This window comes from Notamacropus eugenii, chromosome 2 (genome assembly GCF_028372415.1).
Source record: "Notamacropus eugenii isolate mMacEug1 chromosome 2, mMacEug1.pri_v2, whole genome shotgun sequence".
Lineage (NCBI taxonomy): Eukaryota > Metazoa > Chordata > Mammalia > Diprotodontia > Macropodidae > Notamacropus > Notamacropus eugenii.
The window spans coordinates 16731393-16748643 of NC_092873.1; the positions used below are offsets into that span (position 1 = coordinate 16731393).

A 17251-nucleotide genomic window follows, 5' to 3' on the forward strand; every position below is an offset into this window, starting at 1 on the left:
ATGTCTTCACAAGTTCAGTTCATCTTCCTGGGAAGGCCTGATTTCGGGGATAGCATAACTCACATTTTTAAAGCACTTTGCTCACAGCCCTGTGAGGTGGTTAGAGAGAGGGAGAGAGAGATCATTACCCTCATTTGACAAATAAGGGAACTGAGGCACAGGGCATCAAAGACCCTAAAGGACAGCTCTTGCCTCCAAGTCAGGGCAGCTTAGTTTACATGGAGAGGCCAGGGGATGCTGGGGAGAGGGTTGGGCATCAGAAGAATCCCTGCCCTGCCAGCCCATTGCTAGCTAGGAGACACTGTTGTCTTAATTTGTAGAATGGAGATAAAAACATCTTCACTCTCTATTGCATGGGGTTGTGGTAAAAGTCCTTTGTCAACCATGAAGCACTTTGTTAACATGAAGAGTTGTTTTTTTAGCCGTGGATTTGGAGAGGAGGGAGGGGGCCTTTTCTTCAGGGTGTTGTCTGCACCCCAGGACTGGATGTGCAGACTCCACTTCTTCGGAGACCCACAGGCTGCTCTGTCCTTTTCTTACAGTTAAATTATTTGAAGTGATTGAGACGGAGAAGACCCTTTATCTTGTAATGGAGTATGCTAGCGGAGGTGAGTGGAGGACCCTTTGTTCCCTCTCTGCCTTCAACCTCACCTGCCGCCCTGCTCTCCCAGGCCCATGACCTTTCTTGTCCTTGTTTCCTTCAGGAGAGGTGTTTGATTACCTGGTAGCTCATGGAAGGATGAAGGAAAAAGAGGCCCGGGCCAAGTTTCGACAGGTGGGTTCTCCTGCCCCCTTGGCATGCAGTTGGTCGAGGACTGAGAGGGAGGGTCATGGGGTAATGGATGCAGCTCTAGGTTGCTGTTGCCCCTCTGCCCTGGTTGGAGCCCGCCGGCCAAGCTTGGCTCCTCCTTCCAGGTCCAGGCTGTGATTTGGGCCTCGGATGCTCCTGACATCACCTTCCTTTCTCCTTCCAGATAGTGTCAGCTGTCCAGTACTGTCACCAGAAGTTCATTGTGCATAGAGATTTAAAGGTGAGAGTCCTTAGCTGGCAGTTGGGCTGGGGGCTTGCCTGGCCCTCTGAAACCCCGTCTCCCTGCTGTTTATGCTCCTTGGCATTAGAAAGCAAACACCATGGCAGAGAGCCCTGAGGCAGCCCTATGTGTGCCCTTGGGTGGCTCCCCATCAAGTTGCATTGGGTGCTCCCAATCCTAGTCCATCTTGACTGTAGCAGACATTACCATGACCAAGAGCACTGGGAGCTGAAGTGAGGCTGTCCTCCCTCCCCACCATGTCCTCTCAGACATAGCTGACAAAGTGTACCCTGTTTTGTTACTCATTCCCCACGGCAGGGATTCCACCCAATGGATTCTATTCCACTTCACATGGGAGCAGTAAACCTGAAAGTCCCAGTGGGGATTTTACTTTTAAAAATGATCGTAGTGCCTTCTGAAAAGGCCTTCAAAGATGCTTTTAGACACTTTTAGTGAAACCTCCTAAGGCTGCAGTGGGCTTCCTGCTCGAGGAGAGGGGACAGGCCTGGTCTTTGTTACTTCTTTGGGACATCCATCATTGGGTCTTCAGGGACTTGGCATCCTTTGAGTTTTGCTTCTTCCACTCCAAGTTCATTTGAAAACTCCCAGCTTGGCTCTGGTTTCCTCCGTCACCATTAGCTGCTCCTTTCTTGCCCTCCACTCCACCATAGAGGGCTTGTACCACCCTTGGTCTCTCCTGACTCGGACCTTTTTCCTGCTTCTCCCCATCCCTCCCAGGCAGAAAACTTGCTCCTGGATGCTGACATGAATATTAAAATTGCCGACTTTGGCTTCAGTAATGAATTTACCTTTGGCACGAAGCTGGACACCTTCTGTGGCAGTCCCCCCTATGCTGCCCCTGAGCTCTTCCAGGGCAAGAAGTATGATGGGCCCGAGGTGGACGTCTGGAGCCTCGGGGTCATCCTCTACACGCTGGTCAGCGGCTCCCTGCCTTTTGACGGCCAGAACCTCAAGGTGGGGCAAGGTGCAGGCACGAACCATCCTTGTGGTCCTTCTCTGCAGCCCCCGGTGTGGCCGCAGCCGTCCCCAGCCAGCCAGGGGCTTCTCAAAGAGCCGTCCCTGCTTCCTCCCTTCCTTTCAAAGGCAGTCTTGTGGGGGATAGGGCAGGGACGGTCACCTTCTCTGCCCTGAGCCCCCGGCTTCCATTACAGGAGCTTCGGGAGCGGGTGCTGCGGGGGAAGTACCGGATCCCGTTCTACATGTCCACAGACTGTGAAAACCTGCTTAAGAAGTTCCTCATTCTCAACCCCAGCAAGAGGGGCACGTTAGAGGTGAGGCAGCTGCTGCCCAGCAGGGGAGGGGAGGGAGCCGGCTCTAAGCCTGTACCTTTGGCCTCTGACCCTTGTTCTCTACCTTTACCCCTAGCAAATCATGAAAGACCGCTGGATGAATGTGGGGCATGAGGAAGATGAGCTCAAGCCATATGTGGAGCCACTGCCTGACTACAAGGACCCCCGGCGGACAGGTGAGGGCCTTGGCCAGAGGGTGGCTTCAGGGCAGCTGCGCAGTGAGAGAGCTGAGTGCCTCACTAGGCCTGTGCTGTTCATGCTCCTCCTTAGAGCTGATGGTGTCCATGGGCTACACGAGGGAGGAGATCCAGGACTCGCTGGTGGGCCAGAAGTACAATGAGGTGATGGCCACCTACCTACTCCTGGGCTACAAGAGCTCGGAGGTGAGTGGGCCCCATGGCCTGAACTGGTGAGGCTCCCCTCATAGGCCAAGTTAAGCCTTTAGCTTCTGCCCTGATGGCCTTCCTCCCCTCCGCCCAGGGATGTTGCTCCCATCTACTCCCCCTCGCCCACACACGTGCACACATGCACACGCACACTCTTACTCCCTTCCTAGTGATGCCAGGTCGCTTTCAGGCTTGCCATGGGGTGGTTAGTTCTCCCCACTCAGTTCTGTTCCTAGGCATTCCTGGAGGTGACTGTCTCACTGTGAATCCATCTTGTCATTTGCCATGTCCCTCTTGCCCTGGCTCTCTGCTTGGCTTGCAGTTGGAGGGTGAGACAATCACGCTGAAGCCACGGCCATCAGCGGAACTAACCAACAGCAGTGCCCCGTCCCCATCCCACAAGGTACAGCGTAGCGTCTCTGCCAACCCTAAGCAGCGGCGCTTCAGTGATCAGGGTGAGTGCTGGCAGGGTCTGGGGCAGGGCCTCTCCCCGGGCCTCAGTAGCTGCCTCCTCCTCACCCGCTGCCCCCTGTTCTGCTCACAGCTGGTCCTGCCATCCCCACCTCCAACTCCTACTCAAAGAAGACACAGAGCAACAATGCAGAGAACAAACGGCCCGAGGAGGAACGAGAGTCTGGGCGGAAGGCCAGCAGTACCGCCAAGGTGCCCGCCAGCCCCCTGCCTGGCCTTGAGAGAAAGAAGACCACACCCACCCCCTCCACGGTAAGCTCCACTCCTTGCCCCTCCTTCTCTCTGGACAGGCATCAGGCCTGCAGGAAGCCCTGCACTTGTGGACTAAACTGAATGTCAGGTTCGTCTCGATTTGGGGGAGGTGGCAGACAAGATTTCCTATTCTTCATTGGGAAACTGTCTCAGCATGAAAGCATGAACCCCAGTGGCTCACCCCCAGTGCCTCTGTCCCTCCCTCCTTTGTGCTCCACAGAACAGTGTGCTCTCTACCAGCACGAACAGGAGTCGGAACTCCCCGCTGTTAGAGCGGGCCAGCTTAGGGCAGAGCTCTGTCCAGAACGGCAAGGACAGGTGAGTGCATGTCCTGTCCCTCCCCATCAGCCACCTTGGCTCTGCTTTCTCTCCCTCTCCTCATCCCAAAGATCATCAATCTCCTGGCACCTGGGCATTGAGGCTGCCCTGCTACCCTGTTCATTACGGGAGGTGTGTCTGACACGTGGCTCTGGGGAGAGTGAAGGCCAAGGATGAGTTGCTTGGGTCTTGGCAGTGTGACTGGGATGGGAACCTTGGACTTGAACAGACTGGCCAAGGGTGATCTGAGCCCTGTGGTACCCTTCAGTCAGAGGACACCTGACCAAGGAGTTCTATCAGCTCTGGGCTCAGTTAAGACATAGCCTCTGCAGAGCCATGGATGGGATGGGGCAGGAGTTACTCTGCCAGCTGCCATTCTTGGCTTTCACTTTCTTCCTTTGTTCCCTCATCCAGGCTTCTGCCTGCTACCCCCATGGCCTTTGCCCTCCCTTCGCTCCCCCTTGCTCTGTCCTGGTCCAGGCTTCGGGCCCACTGTTGCCACTGCTACCCTACCTAACCAATCTTGCGCATCTCGGCTGCTTTTTGTCTCCTAGCCTAACCATGCCAGGCTCCCGGGCCTCCACGGCCTCTGCCTCCGCCGCTGTCTCTGCGGCCCGGCCACGCCAGCACCAGAAGTCCATGTCAGCCTCCGTGCATCCCAACAAGGCCTCGGGGCTGCCCCCGACAGACAGTAACTGTGAGGTGCCCAGGCCCAGGCAAGTGTGCTGGGCTGCTCCTCCTGGATGCTGCTTCTGGGGGGGATCTGCCTGGTGGGAGCTAGAGAGGGCTCAGCCCCTGATTGCAGGCACCATGCAGGAAGCCAGAAGTTCTGAAGGAGGCTTGGGCTTCCCATGGCTTGTGACCCCAAGCCTCTCTTGGCTTCTCTCAGGGGTCTCCGCACATCAGCTCAGTGGACTCTGAGTCTGTCCATCACAGTGATTCCTCCCCCCTCCTACCCCTGGCCGCTCACACTTCCTCCTCAAGCCTTCTCTCCTCCCCATGGCCCCTGGTTCCCTCCCTTTTGCCATGGCTGCCTCCCTTCTCCCATAACTCCAAGCCAACCCTGCTTTGGATCTTGTGGAAAAGGTTCTTGGGCGAGTGTGTCTGCCCTCTGACCCTCCCCCTGTCCCTACAGTACTGCTCCGCAGAGGGTCCCTGTGGCCTCCCCCTCAGCCCACAACATCAGCAGCAGTGGAGGAGCCCCAGAACGGACCAATTTCCCCCGGGGGGTGTCGAGCAGAAGCACCTTCCACGCTGGACAGCTTCGCCAGGTGCGGGATCAGCAGAACCTGCCCTATGGGGTCACACCTGCCTCTCCTTCTGGCCACAGCCAAGGCCGACGGGGGGCCTCCGGCAGCATCTTCAGCAAATTCACCTCAAAGTTTGTTCGCAGGTGAGTGAGGACTGAGGCCTGTGGGGGTAGGGGAGGCCAAGCGAGAAATGACTGGGCTTTCAGCACTCCAGGATTAGGACCTGGGGTGCCCTAGGCCAAGAGCCTCCATTGACCACCCAGACCTCCTTTGCTCCCCACCCCCCTTCCCTCCTTCACGTACTCATCACTCCAGCCCCAAGCAGATGGCCAATGCCGCCTCCTCCCTGGGAGTGTGAATTCGGATGCTAAAATAAAAGCCCCCTCTTCCCTCCCGAGTTACCATGGAAACTTGAATCCTGGTGACGCAGCTGCAGAATTGGAGGCGAAGGCGCTGGGGCAGGAAGGGAGAACTCTGCCGCCTTCTGGCCTCTGGTCTCAGCTGATTCAGAGACTTCCTTTCCCCACAGCATCAGGGCCGTCTCCAGCTCAGGAGAGATGGCCCACACATGGCCATGGCTCTGAGCACCTGCCCCTTGAGGGCCTCCGTGGGCCTCTGGCCTCGCTGAGCGGCTTTCCCTAGAGTAGGCGGTGCCTGGCCCAGAAGGGCCTCCTCCCTGCCTGCTTATCCACACACCGTCGTCTTGTTGGTTTTTTTATTTTATTTCTTTTTTGTTTTGTCTTTTTTGTTTGTTTTGTTTTGTTTTGTTTTTAGAAATCTGTCTTTCAGGTTTGCCAGAAGGTAGGCGTTGAGCCCGCTGTGTGTGTCTGTGCCCCGTGTCCTGTCTCTGTCACTAACTCCCCTCTCCCGGCTCCTCTTTCTTCTGCCATCTGCTAATGGAGTCTGTGTGGCCTCTGGCTCCCAGCAGACATCTTAAAGGGATGAGGCCTGGCCAGTGGGGGCCTGCCCAGCCCAGCACCCTGCAGAGCAGACGCTTGGGACAAGGAGGGGTGAAGAAAGGTTTTGGCTGGGGGTTGACTAGGGCCTCCAAGTTCTAGAGAGTTCAGGATGGCCGGCTACAGCTTGAGGGCCCTGGGATGTCCTAGCCCCTGCCCTACAGGAGCCTTCGGAGAGGCCAGTGTAGACTGCCAGCCCTGCTCTTGTCTCAGGAGGGCCCCCAGAGGCTGGGAAAGGCTCCAGAAGACCCTCCCTTTAAGATGGTCACACCCTTCCTGTCCCTGGTTCTGGGTCTCAGGTGTGTGCTTTCCCCTGTCTCCCCTGACCCTGTGTGCATGCAGAGACAAGAGGCTGGAGGCTCTTCACCTTTCACCTCTTGCCTGCTTTTCTTCTGCTGTTTGTCCCCACCTCTGCCCTCTTGTTTCCTGGAAAGGGCTCTGCCTCCAAGCTCCTCCCTGCCCGCTTCCAAGGGTCTTGTACCCCTGTGGGTGATGGGGACACAGGGCTGGGCTGGGGAGAGGTATGGGGAGCAACAGCACCCTCTTCTGGTAGACCACTGGCACCAGCTGCCCTCTCCCCTGCTCTCCCATGTCCTTTCTCTAGTTTACTTCCACCTGAATGGTTTCTGAGCGCCTCCCAAATACCAGGCAATGGCATAACTAAGAGGGGCAGAGGCCATGGGAGGAGGGAGTTTATCCCAGGTCTACCTCCTGGGGCATCTCTATAGAGAGGCTCATCTATCAGGAGCTGGTGTGGCAGGCACCCCCAAGGTCTCAGGAGGCCAGGGGTCTTTGGGGCTCCAGGCCCTGGGGCAGAGAAAGCAGTGACTTTCCTTCCTTTCAGGCAAACAGTCCCCTGTTCTCTCTGCCCCACTCTCTTCTTGGTGTGTTCTCATGTGCCATTTGTGTGTCTTTGGGTCTTCGTGCTCCCCCCACATCGCTCTCCCCATCTCTGCCCTGCTCTCCTTGCCTCCCCACCCCTATCCCAGAGAAGCCGCTCAGCGGGGCCAGAAGCACCCAAAGGGTGTGGCCACCCCAGGGATGTCTCAGCAGACCAGGGCCCTGCGCCCCTAGGCCTCAGCAGATGGCCTCTCAGTCTAACTGGTAGGGAGGGAGGATTATTGGGATTATTCTCCCCTGGCATCCCAGGGAGCCATGGTCAGTGTCTACTTCCTCTTCCCTTCCTCCCATCGCCGCCATCCTCCCTGCCAACTGACACTCACTTGGACCCCAGGTTGGGGCAGCTCCAGGTTTCCCCTTCTGACTCCAAATGGCAGAAACCACCTGCTTTCCCTTCCCTCTCTGCTCTGGCTTTTCATGGTCTTGCCTGTAAGAAGCCCTGACAGATCCTCAAACAGATAGATCTCTCTGTCTGACCTGGGTGGCTGCTAGGCCAAGAAGGGGGTGGGCAGCCTTGGTCCCTGGCTGTGGTTCAGAGTAGACAAGCCTGCAGAAATACACAGGCAGGCCCTATCTCTTCCCACCTCCAGCTCCTGGGATAATAGGATAATAGCGCTAAGCTGGGGGGGACTGGGGAGAAGTAGCACCTTCAAGTTAGAGACAATTCCTTCTGATGAGTGTTGAAAAAGAAGCTTTGTTGGGGGTCGAGCCTCGACCTTCCAGGCCAAGCCCTGTCCTTGGGGCAGGGTTCTCTGAGCTTCCCCCTTGTCTCCCCTTACCTTGGGTCTGGCAGCTGCTGAAGGCCCCGAACTAAACTCTCCCTCGCTCTGTTTTTTGAGGAACCCGAATGAGCCCGAAAGCAAAGACCGAGTGGAAACCCTCAGGTGAGAGAGAGAGCTGTGAGCCAGCAGCTGGTCCGAGGGCGAAGCCCCTCGAGACGTCTGATCTCCTCCTGCTCTTCTCCTCCTTCCACCGCTTGGCTCCTTCTGTGTGTCTTCCCTGATGGCGCCTTTTCTGCCCTTTCCCTGCCCTGGCTGCAGCCTCTGGGGCCCTCACCTGCCTGGGTGCCCTAGAATCAGGGCTCACTGGCCTCTCTCTGTCCTCCGAAGTGAGACACTCTGAACTGTTGGGAGCCCCTTCTTTGTGTTCAGAGAGGCTCGTAGTAGCCCCCTCAGCTCCCATTCTTTTCATAGAAATGTGGTTCTCATTGAGCCTGGCCAGGCTGTTGTCTCAGGCTTTTGTGCCTTGAGAGCTGGCGAGCCTGCCCAGATTGGGGAGGAGGACCTGGCCCTGCAGGTTTCAGAGCTGCCCTCCCTTCTCTGCCCTCCCTGCCTCTCCCCCACCCCCTGTGTGCGTGCCCCTCGCTCCAAGGAGCCGCCTCCTCCCAGGCACCCAGGCCTAACCCCCTGCGCCTCTTGCCCCTGCAGACCTCACATGGTGGGCGGCGGGGGCAGCGACAAGGACAAGGAGGAGAACCGAGAGGCCAAGCCGCGTTCTCTGCGCTTCACCTGGAGCATGAAGACAACTAGCTCCATGGAGCCCAACGAGATGATGCGGGAGATCCGGAAGGTGCTGGACGCTAACAACTGCCAATGTGAGCTCCAGGAGAAGTTCATGCTCCTGTGCATGCATGGGACCCCAGGCCATGAGACCTTCGTGCAGTGGGAGATGGAGGTGTGCAAGCTGCCCCGCCTCTCCCTCAATGGCGTGCGCTTCAAGCGGATATCAGGCACCTCCATGGCCTTTAAGAACATCGCCTCCAAGATTGCCAACGAGCTCAAGCTTTAACAGGCTGCCGGGGGGCCATGCCCCCACCCCAGGACCAGCGGGGGGCGTGTGCGCCCTGGGGCGGGGCTGCAGCTGGGCCTGCCCCCCCTTTCCTTTTCAGTTTTTTTCCTCCGCATTTGTGGGGGAGGGAAGGTCGTTTCTCCCCCCACCCCATGACCCCACAACATGAGACAAGGAATGTAGGGGGTTGTGGGGGCGAGGTACCCCCAGGTACTGCGGTTGCACAGAGTATTTCGCCGAAACCAAGAATTTTTTTATTACCAAAAAAAAAAAAAAATGCACCGGACACCTCCTTGCCCGTCTCCTGGGGTAGTTCAGACTGGACTGGTGGCATTTTCTCCCCAGGGAATTGCTCAAGGCTGGATCACCCTCTTCCCAGAGAGAGAAGCGGGGAATTCGCTGCCCGTTCATCCTCCCGACTGGGCCAGTTTGGGGTTTTGCCCTGCCTTCCATCTTCTCCTAAATAAACCACCAGGGGTTGCCTTTCTAGACTCAGGCCCCTAGCATTGAGTGCCCGCAGTTAGGACTGGAGGCAGCGGTGTTGGAGCGGTGTTGGTGCTGTGGGCAAGGGAAGAGATTGTTCTGGGCTGAGGCTGGGGAGGGGGGGGTCTACTTTCGGTGCCATTCCCTCCTGTTATCTACCCCTCTCCCCCCTTTGCTGGGCATTTACTTTCCACAAGCTGCTGTTGGGGGGAGGGGGGCAGCCTTTGTCCCCTATACCCTCCTCCCCCGTGAGGCTGATGACAGGGTCGGTTGATTCCTGGGGCTTCCCCCTTCCCCTGCCAAATCTCTAGGGAACATGGGTCTGGGGGCTGCTGAACTGAGAGGGAGATGCTGGCGATGGGCAGTGGGTTCTTGTGGGGCCTCCATCCCTAGGGCTGAGGAGGACAAGGTGTTCTCCTTTCTGGGAGAGGCCCTTGTCTGCAAGCACATGGTCCCCCTCCTCCCATCTCTCCATTGGCATTAATTTGGGCACCAGCTAGGTTTGGAGCGGTGGCATTTCTCTGCCTGTTTCTTCTCGGTCTCCCATCTCCTCAAGCTTCTCTCTCTAGCTTTGCTTCATGACACTGTTGCCCCTTGGGCTCCATCTCCCTGGGAGAAGTGGGGTGGCCCCAAGAGTGAGGGGTAAAGTCGCTCCTGAAGCGCTCGATGCCCTCGCCCCCACGGAGGCAGGAGGGGCACCAGGGTGTTCAGCTGGTGGCGGCCACTGCATCCCTTAATTTATTTCTCTGCTGTTTCTGTTCTTGAGAAATGAGGTGGGGGAGGAGGGAACGTGCACAGGCTGCTCCCGCCCGCGTCCGAGTTGTACATTTTTGTGATGGGTTTATTTTTTATTATTATTATTTTATTTTTTTGTTCTGTTTTTTTTGATTTATGATGACTTCCCACCTCCCAGCCTGAGGCTCAGCAGTGAGCAGAGCTTCTGGGTTCCAGGAAGGGGGTCTTGGAAACTCCCTACCACCCCAAAAGAGGGCTCCAGCTCCAGACCAAGGGCTTCACCCCTCCTCCCTCACCCCTCCTCCCTTGTAGCCCACCCAGGGCGATCAGTGGGACCCAGGAGGGGAACAGCTCAGATTGGGAGGGGGCTGGGGGGGCCCCAGGGACCGTGTCAGGTCCCTCTCTCCCCCCCCGCCCACCTCCCCTCACAGTTCCCTTTCAGCGCCTTCCCCCTTCCCATACTTAGTTTCTCCTCTGGATCAGACACACGTAATAAAGAGAATGTTTGGAATCTGAGCCTTGGGCCGGCTGCTGCCTCCTTTCTTGTCACTGACCCAGGCTAGACCTGGAGCCACCAGGTATGGAGGAGGGGAAGCTGCCCCTGCTGCCTCTGAGGGGGTCTCGGCAGGCCCCTCCCCCCAGGGCAAAGCGTGCTGAGGCTGGGGAAGGGAGGGCCTCACCCAGAGAAGTCGAAAAAAGTTTTATTTTAAAAACTGACAAAAAATAAATTCAGGTGGCTTTTCTTTCTCCAGACACACGCACATACACACACACGCACACACACACACACACGCCACACGCACACACCATGGACCAGCAGCCTTGTGGTTGTCCTATCCCAAGCAGAGGAGGCCACACCTACCGTGTTCAAGGAGCTAGGTCTCCCCACTAGTGGGTGGAAAGGACTCAACACCCCAAGGAGGGCAAATCTCATCCCACTAGAGTCCACCCACCCCCCCCTCTTTCCTGCCGTTGCTCTCTTCCCACCCCACCCCAAGACTTATTGCCCTGACTGTCCCTCCCGCCACTCTGGCTCCCAAGCCTTCAGAGTGTAAGGCCAGGGAGCAGCCCTCTCATCCTGAGCCCTTCTGCCTGCCCTCGTTTAGCTCTACTCTACAGTCACTATCATACCCACTACCAGGGAGAGACAGGGCTGGGAGAAGGAGGGAGGAAATTCCCAGAGAAACAGTTCAGTCAGAGGCAACATTCCAATCTGGAGCATGGGCAGTTCCAGGAAGCAGGCACGGGCTTGACCAGGGGACTGCCTTGAGCCAAAGATCCTGCTCCTGGTACTTGGGGGCAGGGAGCAGAGGAGCAGCTGTCCAACCCCCACAAATGCCAGTGTCCAGATGCTGGCCTCACTTCCCGTCTGCCAGGAGCCCACATGTCTTAGGTTGTGCCCATCACAGGCCTGTGATCATCTGCTACAAGCTGGGGGGCTGAGATGCCCACTCCATCTGTCCTCACTGAAGCAGCTGGTGCCCAGGGTGGGGAGAGGGAGGAAGAACTCATAGTGAGGGGGGTGGGGGCTCTGAGGGACCCCCTAGTAAAGCAGGTGGTGGCTGGGGGCCACCCCTGGTACTATGTCTGGATGCTGCAAGAGCAGGGCGGATGAGAGGTGGTGGTGGTTGGTTAGGAGCCAGTCTTGGCTGGAGGAATCGGCCCTGTTGTAGTGGAGGGGGCTGGCGGAGAAGGGTAGGAGCTGTAGGCAGTGGGGGGCGAAGCAGCGGGGGTGGCTGGGACAGAGAGGCGGGAGGAGGGGGCACTGGCCGAGATACCGAAGTGATCTGTACCTGTAGGGAGAGAGAAGGTGGGGTCTGCATCTGAGGGGGGCAGCTACAGAGTCCAGCCCTACTGAGGGCAGCAAGGAGAAGGGGGGGGATTCGGACCCAGGTCCTGCCCTTCCCCATCTCTCAAGAACCTTTTCCTTTTATGGGCAGGAAAATGAGGTTTTCAAGATAACTCCCAGCTCATCCAGCCCCAAGGGGGGCACAATCCCAGTGAAGGCCCCATTTGCCCCCCCCCTTACCTCCTCCTCCTCCTCACTGGCAGCAGGGGGGCCTGGATGCCCCTTGCGAGCCTCGTCAGGGGGAGCCCCGTCCTGCTCGGCTTCCCACTCCTGTAACACCTCCTCCAGGTTGAAGCGCCGACGGTAACTCACAAAGAAAGTCTTCACCTGGGTCAGCGTTTTGTTCCCGATCACTTCTGCGATGGCCCCAAAGTCCTTCCCATATCTCCTGATGGCTGCAGGGAGAAAAGGTGGGCCAAAGGGTAGAGCCTCATCCAGAAACAGGAAGGGCCCCAGAGCAGGGAGAAACCTCAGGACATAGAGGACCCCTTGTCTGTCTTTACATAAAAAGAAACTGAGGCCAGGCAATGACGTGCCCGCCTTAGTCCCTCCCCATCCTCCCCCCTCACCTTGTACAGCCAGAAGCTGTTCATCTGTGGTCCATCGGGAATTGTACTTGGTATTTGCCTAGAGAGGAGGCAAGAAGCTGCTTTTTAACCCATGAAGTGAGGAGCATCCTTCCATAGGCCAGCCCCTCATTTCCTCCCACAAGGCACTAGGTGAGTCCAATGCCTTGACTCCCCTGTTAAGGGTAATGGTAACAGCCTCACCTCAGGGGGACGGAGCGGATCGATACCACCCTCTAGGGCTTGGCGAAGGCTGCTGTTCGTCTGCTTCATGCTTTGAACCTGTAAGGGAAAGAACGGATATATTAGGTATCTGTCCGTTGCTGTGCTGGCGAGCACTTCACAAATGTGACCTCACTGAACCTTCCCAACAATCCATCAAAGGTAGGTGCTATAGTCCTCATTTTACAGTTGGGGAAACTGAGGCAAGACTGCAGTTAAGCTAGCAAGTGTCTGAGGCTGAATCTGAACTCAGGCCTTCCTAACTCCAGGTCCACTCTATGCACTACAGCACCACCTAGCTGCCTTCTGCAAGAGGGAGAGAAGAAAACCCAAACCTCCATCATAGTATTTTCCAGTCGAAGAAACTGAGAAGTGACTTCCAAAGTCAGGACATGAACCTCATGGGGTCCATAGTCCTTTCCTGTGTCAAGGGATAGCACCCAGTCCATTTTCTGTCCCCTCCAAAGGTGCTTTGGGATCCTTCTTTCCATCTGATTAGGTCTCCTAACAGCTGAATCCTTTCTAGCCTCCTGCTCTCACCCTCTTGAGATAGGGCCCTTTCCTGGCAACTGACCTGGCGCTTGAGGGAGACCAGCTGAGAGTCCAGGCCCCGAAGGGTGAGGCTGGCAAGGTCAGGGCTGCCAGAGACTGCTGTGATGCCCTCAGGGCTCAGGTACATTCCCTTGGGTGGGCGGCGCCGGGTCCGAAGAGGGTGGTGGCGGTACTGAGAGAGCTGGGCCTCCTTCTTTCCTGGGCCAGGCCGGGCATTCAGGGGGCGGGTGGGGGGTGGCTGTTGGGGAGATTGAAAACATCAAGGTGAAGGAAGAGACAGCCAAGGAATCAGGGAATGGGTAGAGCTGTGAGGAGGGGGGCTAGGGGTCACAGGGTCTAGCCCAGCTGCACCTCACCTCTCTCTTGGGGTCCCCAGCATCTGGCTCTCCCTCACTAGTGGCTCCTCTTCCCTCCTCCAACTCATCACTGCTGGCAGAGGGTCCAGGGAGCAGATGAGATTCTAGTCAAAGCCCCTCCCAAAGGCGAGATTTAACCCCCAGCCCCAAGCCCTGGACTACCCTTCCCCCAGTCTCATGACCCTTCCCCAGCCTCACCCTCCTGTTCTCAGGGCCTCCCTTCTCACTCCCTGAGGAAGCCCTCACCACCACCACTGCTACCACCACCACCAGTCCCACCTAGCTTCCGTCCTTTCTACCCCACCTATCGTCCTTGTCCTTTCGGCCACCCAGCCTCCGGGCCTGGCGGTCCATAACGCTCGTGCGGCTCCGAGTCTTTTTCCAAGAATAGTAGTATTTAACCAGACTGGGGATGAGCTTGTCTGGCAGCTGTGAAGGAAGGGCTGGTGGTTGGCAGGAGGCTGGATGGAGGGTACTGAGGAGGGGTCTGGAGGTCTAAGGATGATGTATTTGGCTTGTGGGGCCCTGGGGGAAGGAGGGATGCAGGGAATCTTCCCCCTCTCCATCCCCCCCCCCTCCACTAGAGGCACATACCATCTGCTGGATGCGCTGGAAGCACTTTCCGTGGAAGCCAAAGGCTTGTTCAAATAGCACCTTGTCCTCCACAGTCCACTCATCCGGAAAAGGGGTGAAGTTGGCCAGGTCTGCCAGAGACTTCTCCACATCATGCTTGTGCCACAGCAGCATGCCCAGGGCCTAATCCCAAATGGGGACATTGGTCCTTAGTCACCTGCCCACTTGGAGCATCATCCTCTCTCCTATGGAGCTCTCCTCTGCCTCTCCCACCTTTATCCCTGGCCAGGGCCAGACTGACCTGCTCAATGTTATAACCATGCTTCTCCTTGGCCATTGCAATGTACTTGTCCACTGGTGAGAGAAGAAGTGGTCCGTTGGTAAGGAGAAACCAGAGTTCCCAACCCAACCTCTTTTCAGAGATGGGAACAAATCTGTACATCTCAATCTGAAACCCTTTTCCTAGACCTTGATCCAAACTCAGACATCCCCATTCCCAGGTGTGAGAAATGAAACCCTAGCCTTCCTTGGCTCCTCTCCCACAGATGGATCTGAATCTAGGCATCCCAGTCAATGAACACACACACACACACACACACACACACACACACAGAGAACAAAGCAAGACTCCCTGGCCTTTAGATCCCTTCCCAGAGATCAATCTAAAAGTAAGGTACCCTAGCCCTGGGACCCCATAGGATATGGGGAACAAATTCAGGCATCCCACCCTGCAACACCCCTCCCAGGGATCAAACAACCTAGGAGTCATAGGCTCCAGCCCCAACCCCCAGATACCAGGGACAGGTCTGAGTGGAGGCATCTCAGCCTGTAACCCTATTCCCAGAAATACGGCTGAACTCAACTATTCCTCTTCCCCCATGGGGCTAAACCCAGGGGCCCTAGCCCCCAGCTCACACTTGGCATCTGACACGCAGTGATTAGGTGACCACACCAGCATCCCCTTCAGCTCCTTGTTGCTGTACCGGGCTGGGCTCTCTGTGTGAGGAGGGAAGGCACACATGGATGATGGCTGGCTAGGGTTTAGGGCAGGGAACCAGAAAGGGAAGCAGAGGGAGACTCTCAGCCCACCACAAGTCCTGTCCCCTGATCCCAATACAGCCACGTGGGGCCCCTGCCTCCTTACCAGGCTTGCACTCAGGAATCACCGCTTGATAATTAGTCCCTACTCGGATCATGCTGTCTGTGGAAACCAAGAGCAGAAGAGGAGTGAGCCTCCAGACAGAAAATCAAGAGAGCAGGGGGGAGGGCCCCCTCCTTCTGGCCTCACTCCAGAGTGAGTGTCCTGCTCAGAGAGGTTCGGGAGAAAGAGCTTAGTCTAATGAAAAAACCGTGGCTGGGCCACCTTGTCTAGGTCCTTGGAACCCTCCTGACCTCAGTTTTCTCATCTGCAAAATGGAGATAACGGTCTCCCCACCACCCTACACGAGGGGGGGGGGAGGGGGGAGGGGGCGCGAAGCATTTCATAAAGCTTAAAGTGTTCAAGAAATGTAAATTGTTATTGTGGAAGGGGGCAAGTACTGCTGGATGGCCTTTGGTCTCCCCCCAGCCCATTGTTCTAGCTCTGGGAGCAAAAGGGGCCGCTTCCAACGTGACCTGGAGGGAAAGGCAGCTAGGCCAGCCATACCTCGAATTCCCAGGAGACTGGAGGTGGGGGTGGGAGAGAAGGCTATCCTTCTTCTCAGCACTCCCGAGCTTTGTCCCCGCTAGTCTGGGGTAGAGAAAGCTGGGAGGCCAGGAAAGAGGAGGCAGAATGTCTGGGTCCTAGGAGGGAACTGGAGTCTGGAGGTGGGAAGCGCTGTATATATGGGCGGAGGTGGGGGGTGGCGGATGCCCACGTGTCTCTCCTCAGCTCCCTCCTGAGACCACCCCCCACCGCCCCCACCCCCCGCCTCGCAAAGGAGGCCAGCTCTGAAGGCTCCCAGAGCTTTCCTTTCCCCGCCCCCAGGACCACGGCGGCGGCGGCAGCGGCAGCCGTAACCCGCCCGCCCCCCAAGCCCCTACCCCCTGCAGTCCCAGGCTCTCACCGTGGGAGTGCTCCTCCTCGCTGCTGTCCTCCTCAGAGTGGGGCTGGCCTCCGTTGGGCGCCGTCTTGGCCCGGCTCCGGGACAGGATCACAGAACCAGAACTGCTCTTCTCCATCACTGACGGCATCCTCGCTTTTTCCCGCCCGCCCTGGGCCCAGGCTTAGGGGGAAGGAAGGAACAGGCCCCCCAGAGGACACAGGGTAGTGGGCAAAGTGGCTCCCCAGTCCTTCCCTTGCCCAATCTGGTGGGGTCGCCACTGAGGTTCTGGGGAGCCAGTGAGGGAGGGAGCGAGCGAAGGAAGCAGGCGAGGCAGCGTTGCCTCCGGGCGTTATGCCCCCGCTGGGGAGGGCAGCGAAAAGTTTCCGGAGGGACTCCAGAGGGAGCTGGGGAGCCAGGTTACCTGGGTCCCAAGCGGGCGTTCCTCCGGCTACCTTTCGTCTGAGTGACGGGCCAGGATGCCCTGGAAAGTCAAGGAGCTCACCTCCAGCCCTCTGCCCTCTCTGAATGGGGCACCAGTCCTCGCCACTCTGGGGTCAGGGCCAGGTAAATTGGGGACAGAAGCAAAAGGGAGGCAGTTCCCTGCCTTCGTCCCTCTCCCAGCTCCAGCCAGCCTGCCTGGAGGACTGGCTGCTCCTTTCCCTCCTGGTGGCTGGACTTATGCCTGCCTGCCCGCCTCTCTCTTCGCCCTATTGAGCCTCCTAGATTATTCCCTTTCCCCGGGCAGGGTAGGGCAGGGCAGGGACAGCGGGCGGGAAGCTGGCAGGACGCGACTGTCCCCGGGGGCCGGCGCTCAGAGAAGGGGCCAAAGTTGCCGGGAGCTGGGGAGAAGGCGGCCGCTGGGGCTGCTGCTGCTGCTGCTGCTGCTGCTGCTGCTGCTGCTGCTGCTGCTGCTGCTGCTGCTGCTGCTGCTGCTGCTGCTGTTGCTGCTGCTGCCGCCGCTGCTGCCGCCGCCGCCACCGCCTCCTCCTTCTTCCATCCCTCCCTGGCTCCCTCGCTCCCTCGCTCCCTTGCTCACACAATGAAGCTGCTGGCAGGGAAGTAGTGCCGGCTGTGGCCTCAGCACCCCTCCCCCAGCCGATGCCTCCGCCAGCTGAACATCTGGCCCCGGGGTGGGAGGCAGGCCTTGGGGGCGGAGCCTGGGGGGCCAGGGCTAAACCTTCCTCTGGAGGTGGGGTCGGGACCAGGGGAGAGGAATGCCTCAGTTGATT

At 57.8% G+C, this 17251-nt stretch overlaps 2 protein-coding genes across 10 annotated transcripts in view; one reads left to right on the forward strand and one right to left on the reverse strand.

The window, feature by feature from the left end:
* The window catches only part of MARK2 (microtubule affinity regulating kinase 2), a 54693-nt gene extending 44297 nt beyond the window's left edge, over positions 1-10396 (forward strand). For 4 of the 9 annotated variants that reach the window (XM_072638923.1, XM_072638927.1, XM_072638926.1 and 1 more), the window contains 15 exons: positions 543-608; positions 705-775; positions 975-1031; positions 1770-2006; positions 2204-2323; positions 2418-2517; positions 2612-2724; positions 3050-3182; positions 3272-3450; positions 3671-3768; positions 4323-4484; positions 4904-5161; positions 5793-5819; positions 7714-7758; positions 8302-10396. In XM_072638923.1, the coding sequence (XP_072495024.1) occupies positions 543-608; positions 705-775; positions 975-1031; positions 1770-2006; positions 2204-2323; positions 2418-2517; positions 2612-2724; positions 3050-3182; positions 3272-3450; positions 3671-3768; positions 4323-4484; positions 4904-5161; positions 5793-5819; positions 7714-7758; positions 8302-8662 (2027 nt within the window). In that variant the 3' untranslated portion in view covers positions 8663-10396. The remainder of the gene's footprint in view (positions 1-542; positions 609-704; positions 776-974; positions 1032-1769; positions 2007-2203; positions 2324-2417; positions 2518-2611; positions 2725-3049; positions 3183-3271; positions 3451-3670; positions 3769-4322; positions 4485-4903; positions 5162-5792; positions 5820-7713; positions 7759-8301) is intronic. The other 5 variants (XM_072638924.1, XM_072638928.1, XM_072638925.1 and 2 more) reach the window with 5 other exon arrangements.
* A 169-nt stretch (positions 10397-10565) lies between these two features.
* Positions 10566-16966, reverse strand: RCOR2 (REST corepressor 2). The gene is made up of 12 exons (XM_072638932.1): positions 16044-16966; positions 15143-15199; positions 14914-14994; positions 14300-14352; positions 14020-14181; positions 13730-13854; positions 13426-13495; positions 13092-13307; positions 12500-12577; positions 12299-12356; positions 11910-12124; positions 10566-11673 (listed from the first exon to the last, which is right to left on the reverse strand). Exons 1-12 carry the CDS (start codon positions 16168-16170, stop codon positions 11389-11391), a joined length of 1527 nt encoding a protein of 508 aa, XP_072495033.1. The 5' UTR covers positions 16171-16966; the 3' UTR covers positions 10566-11388.
* Between the last annotated feature and the right edge of the window lie 285 nt (positions 16967-17251).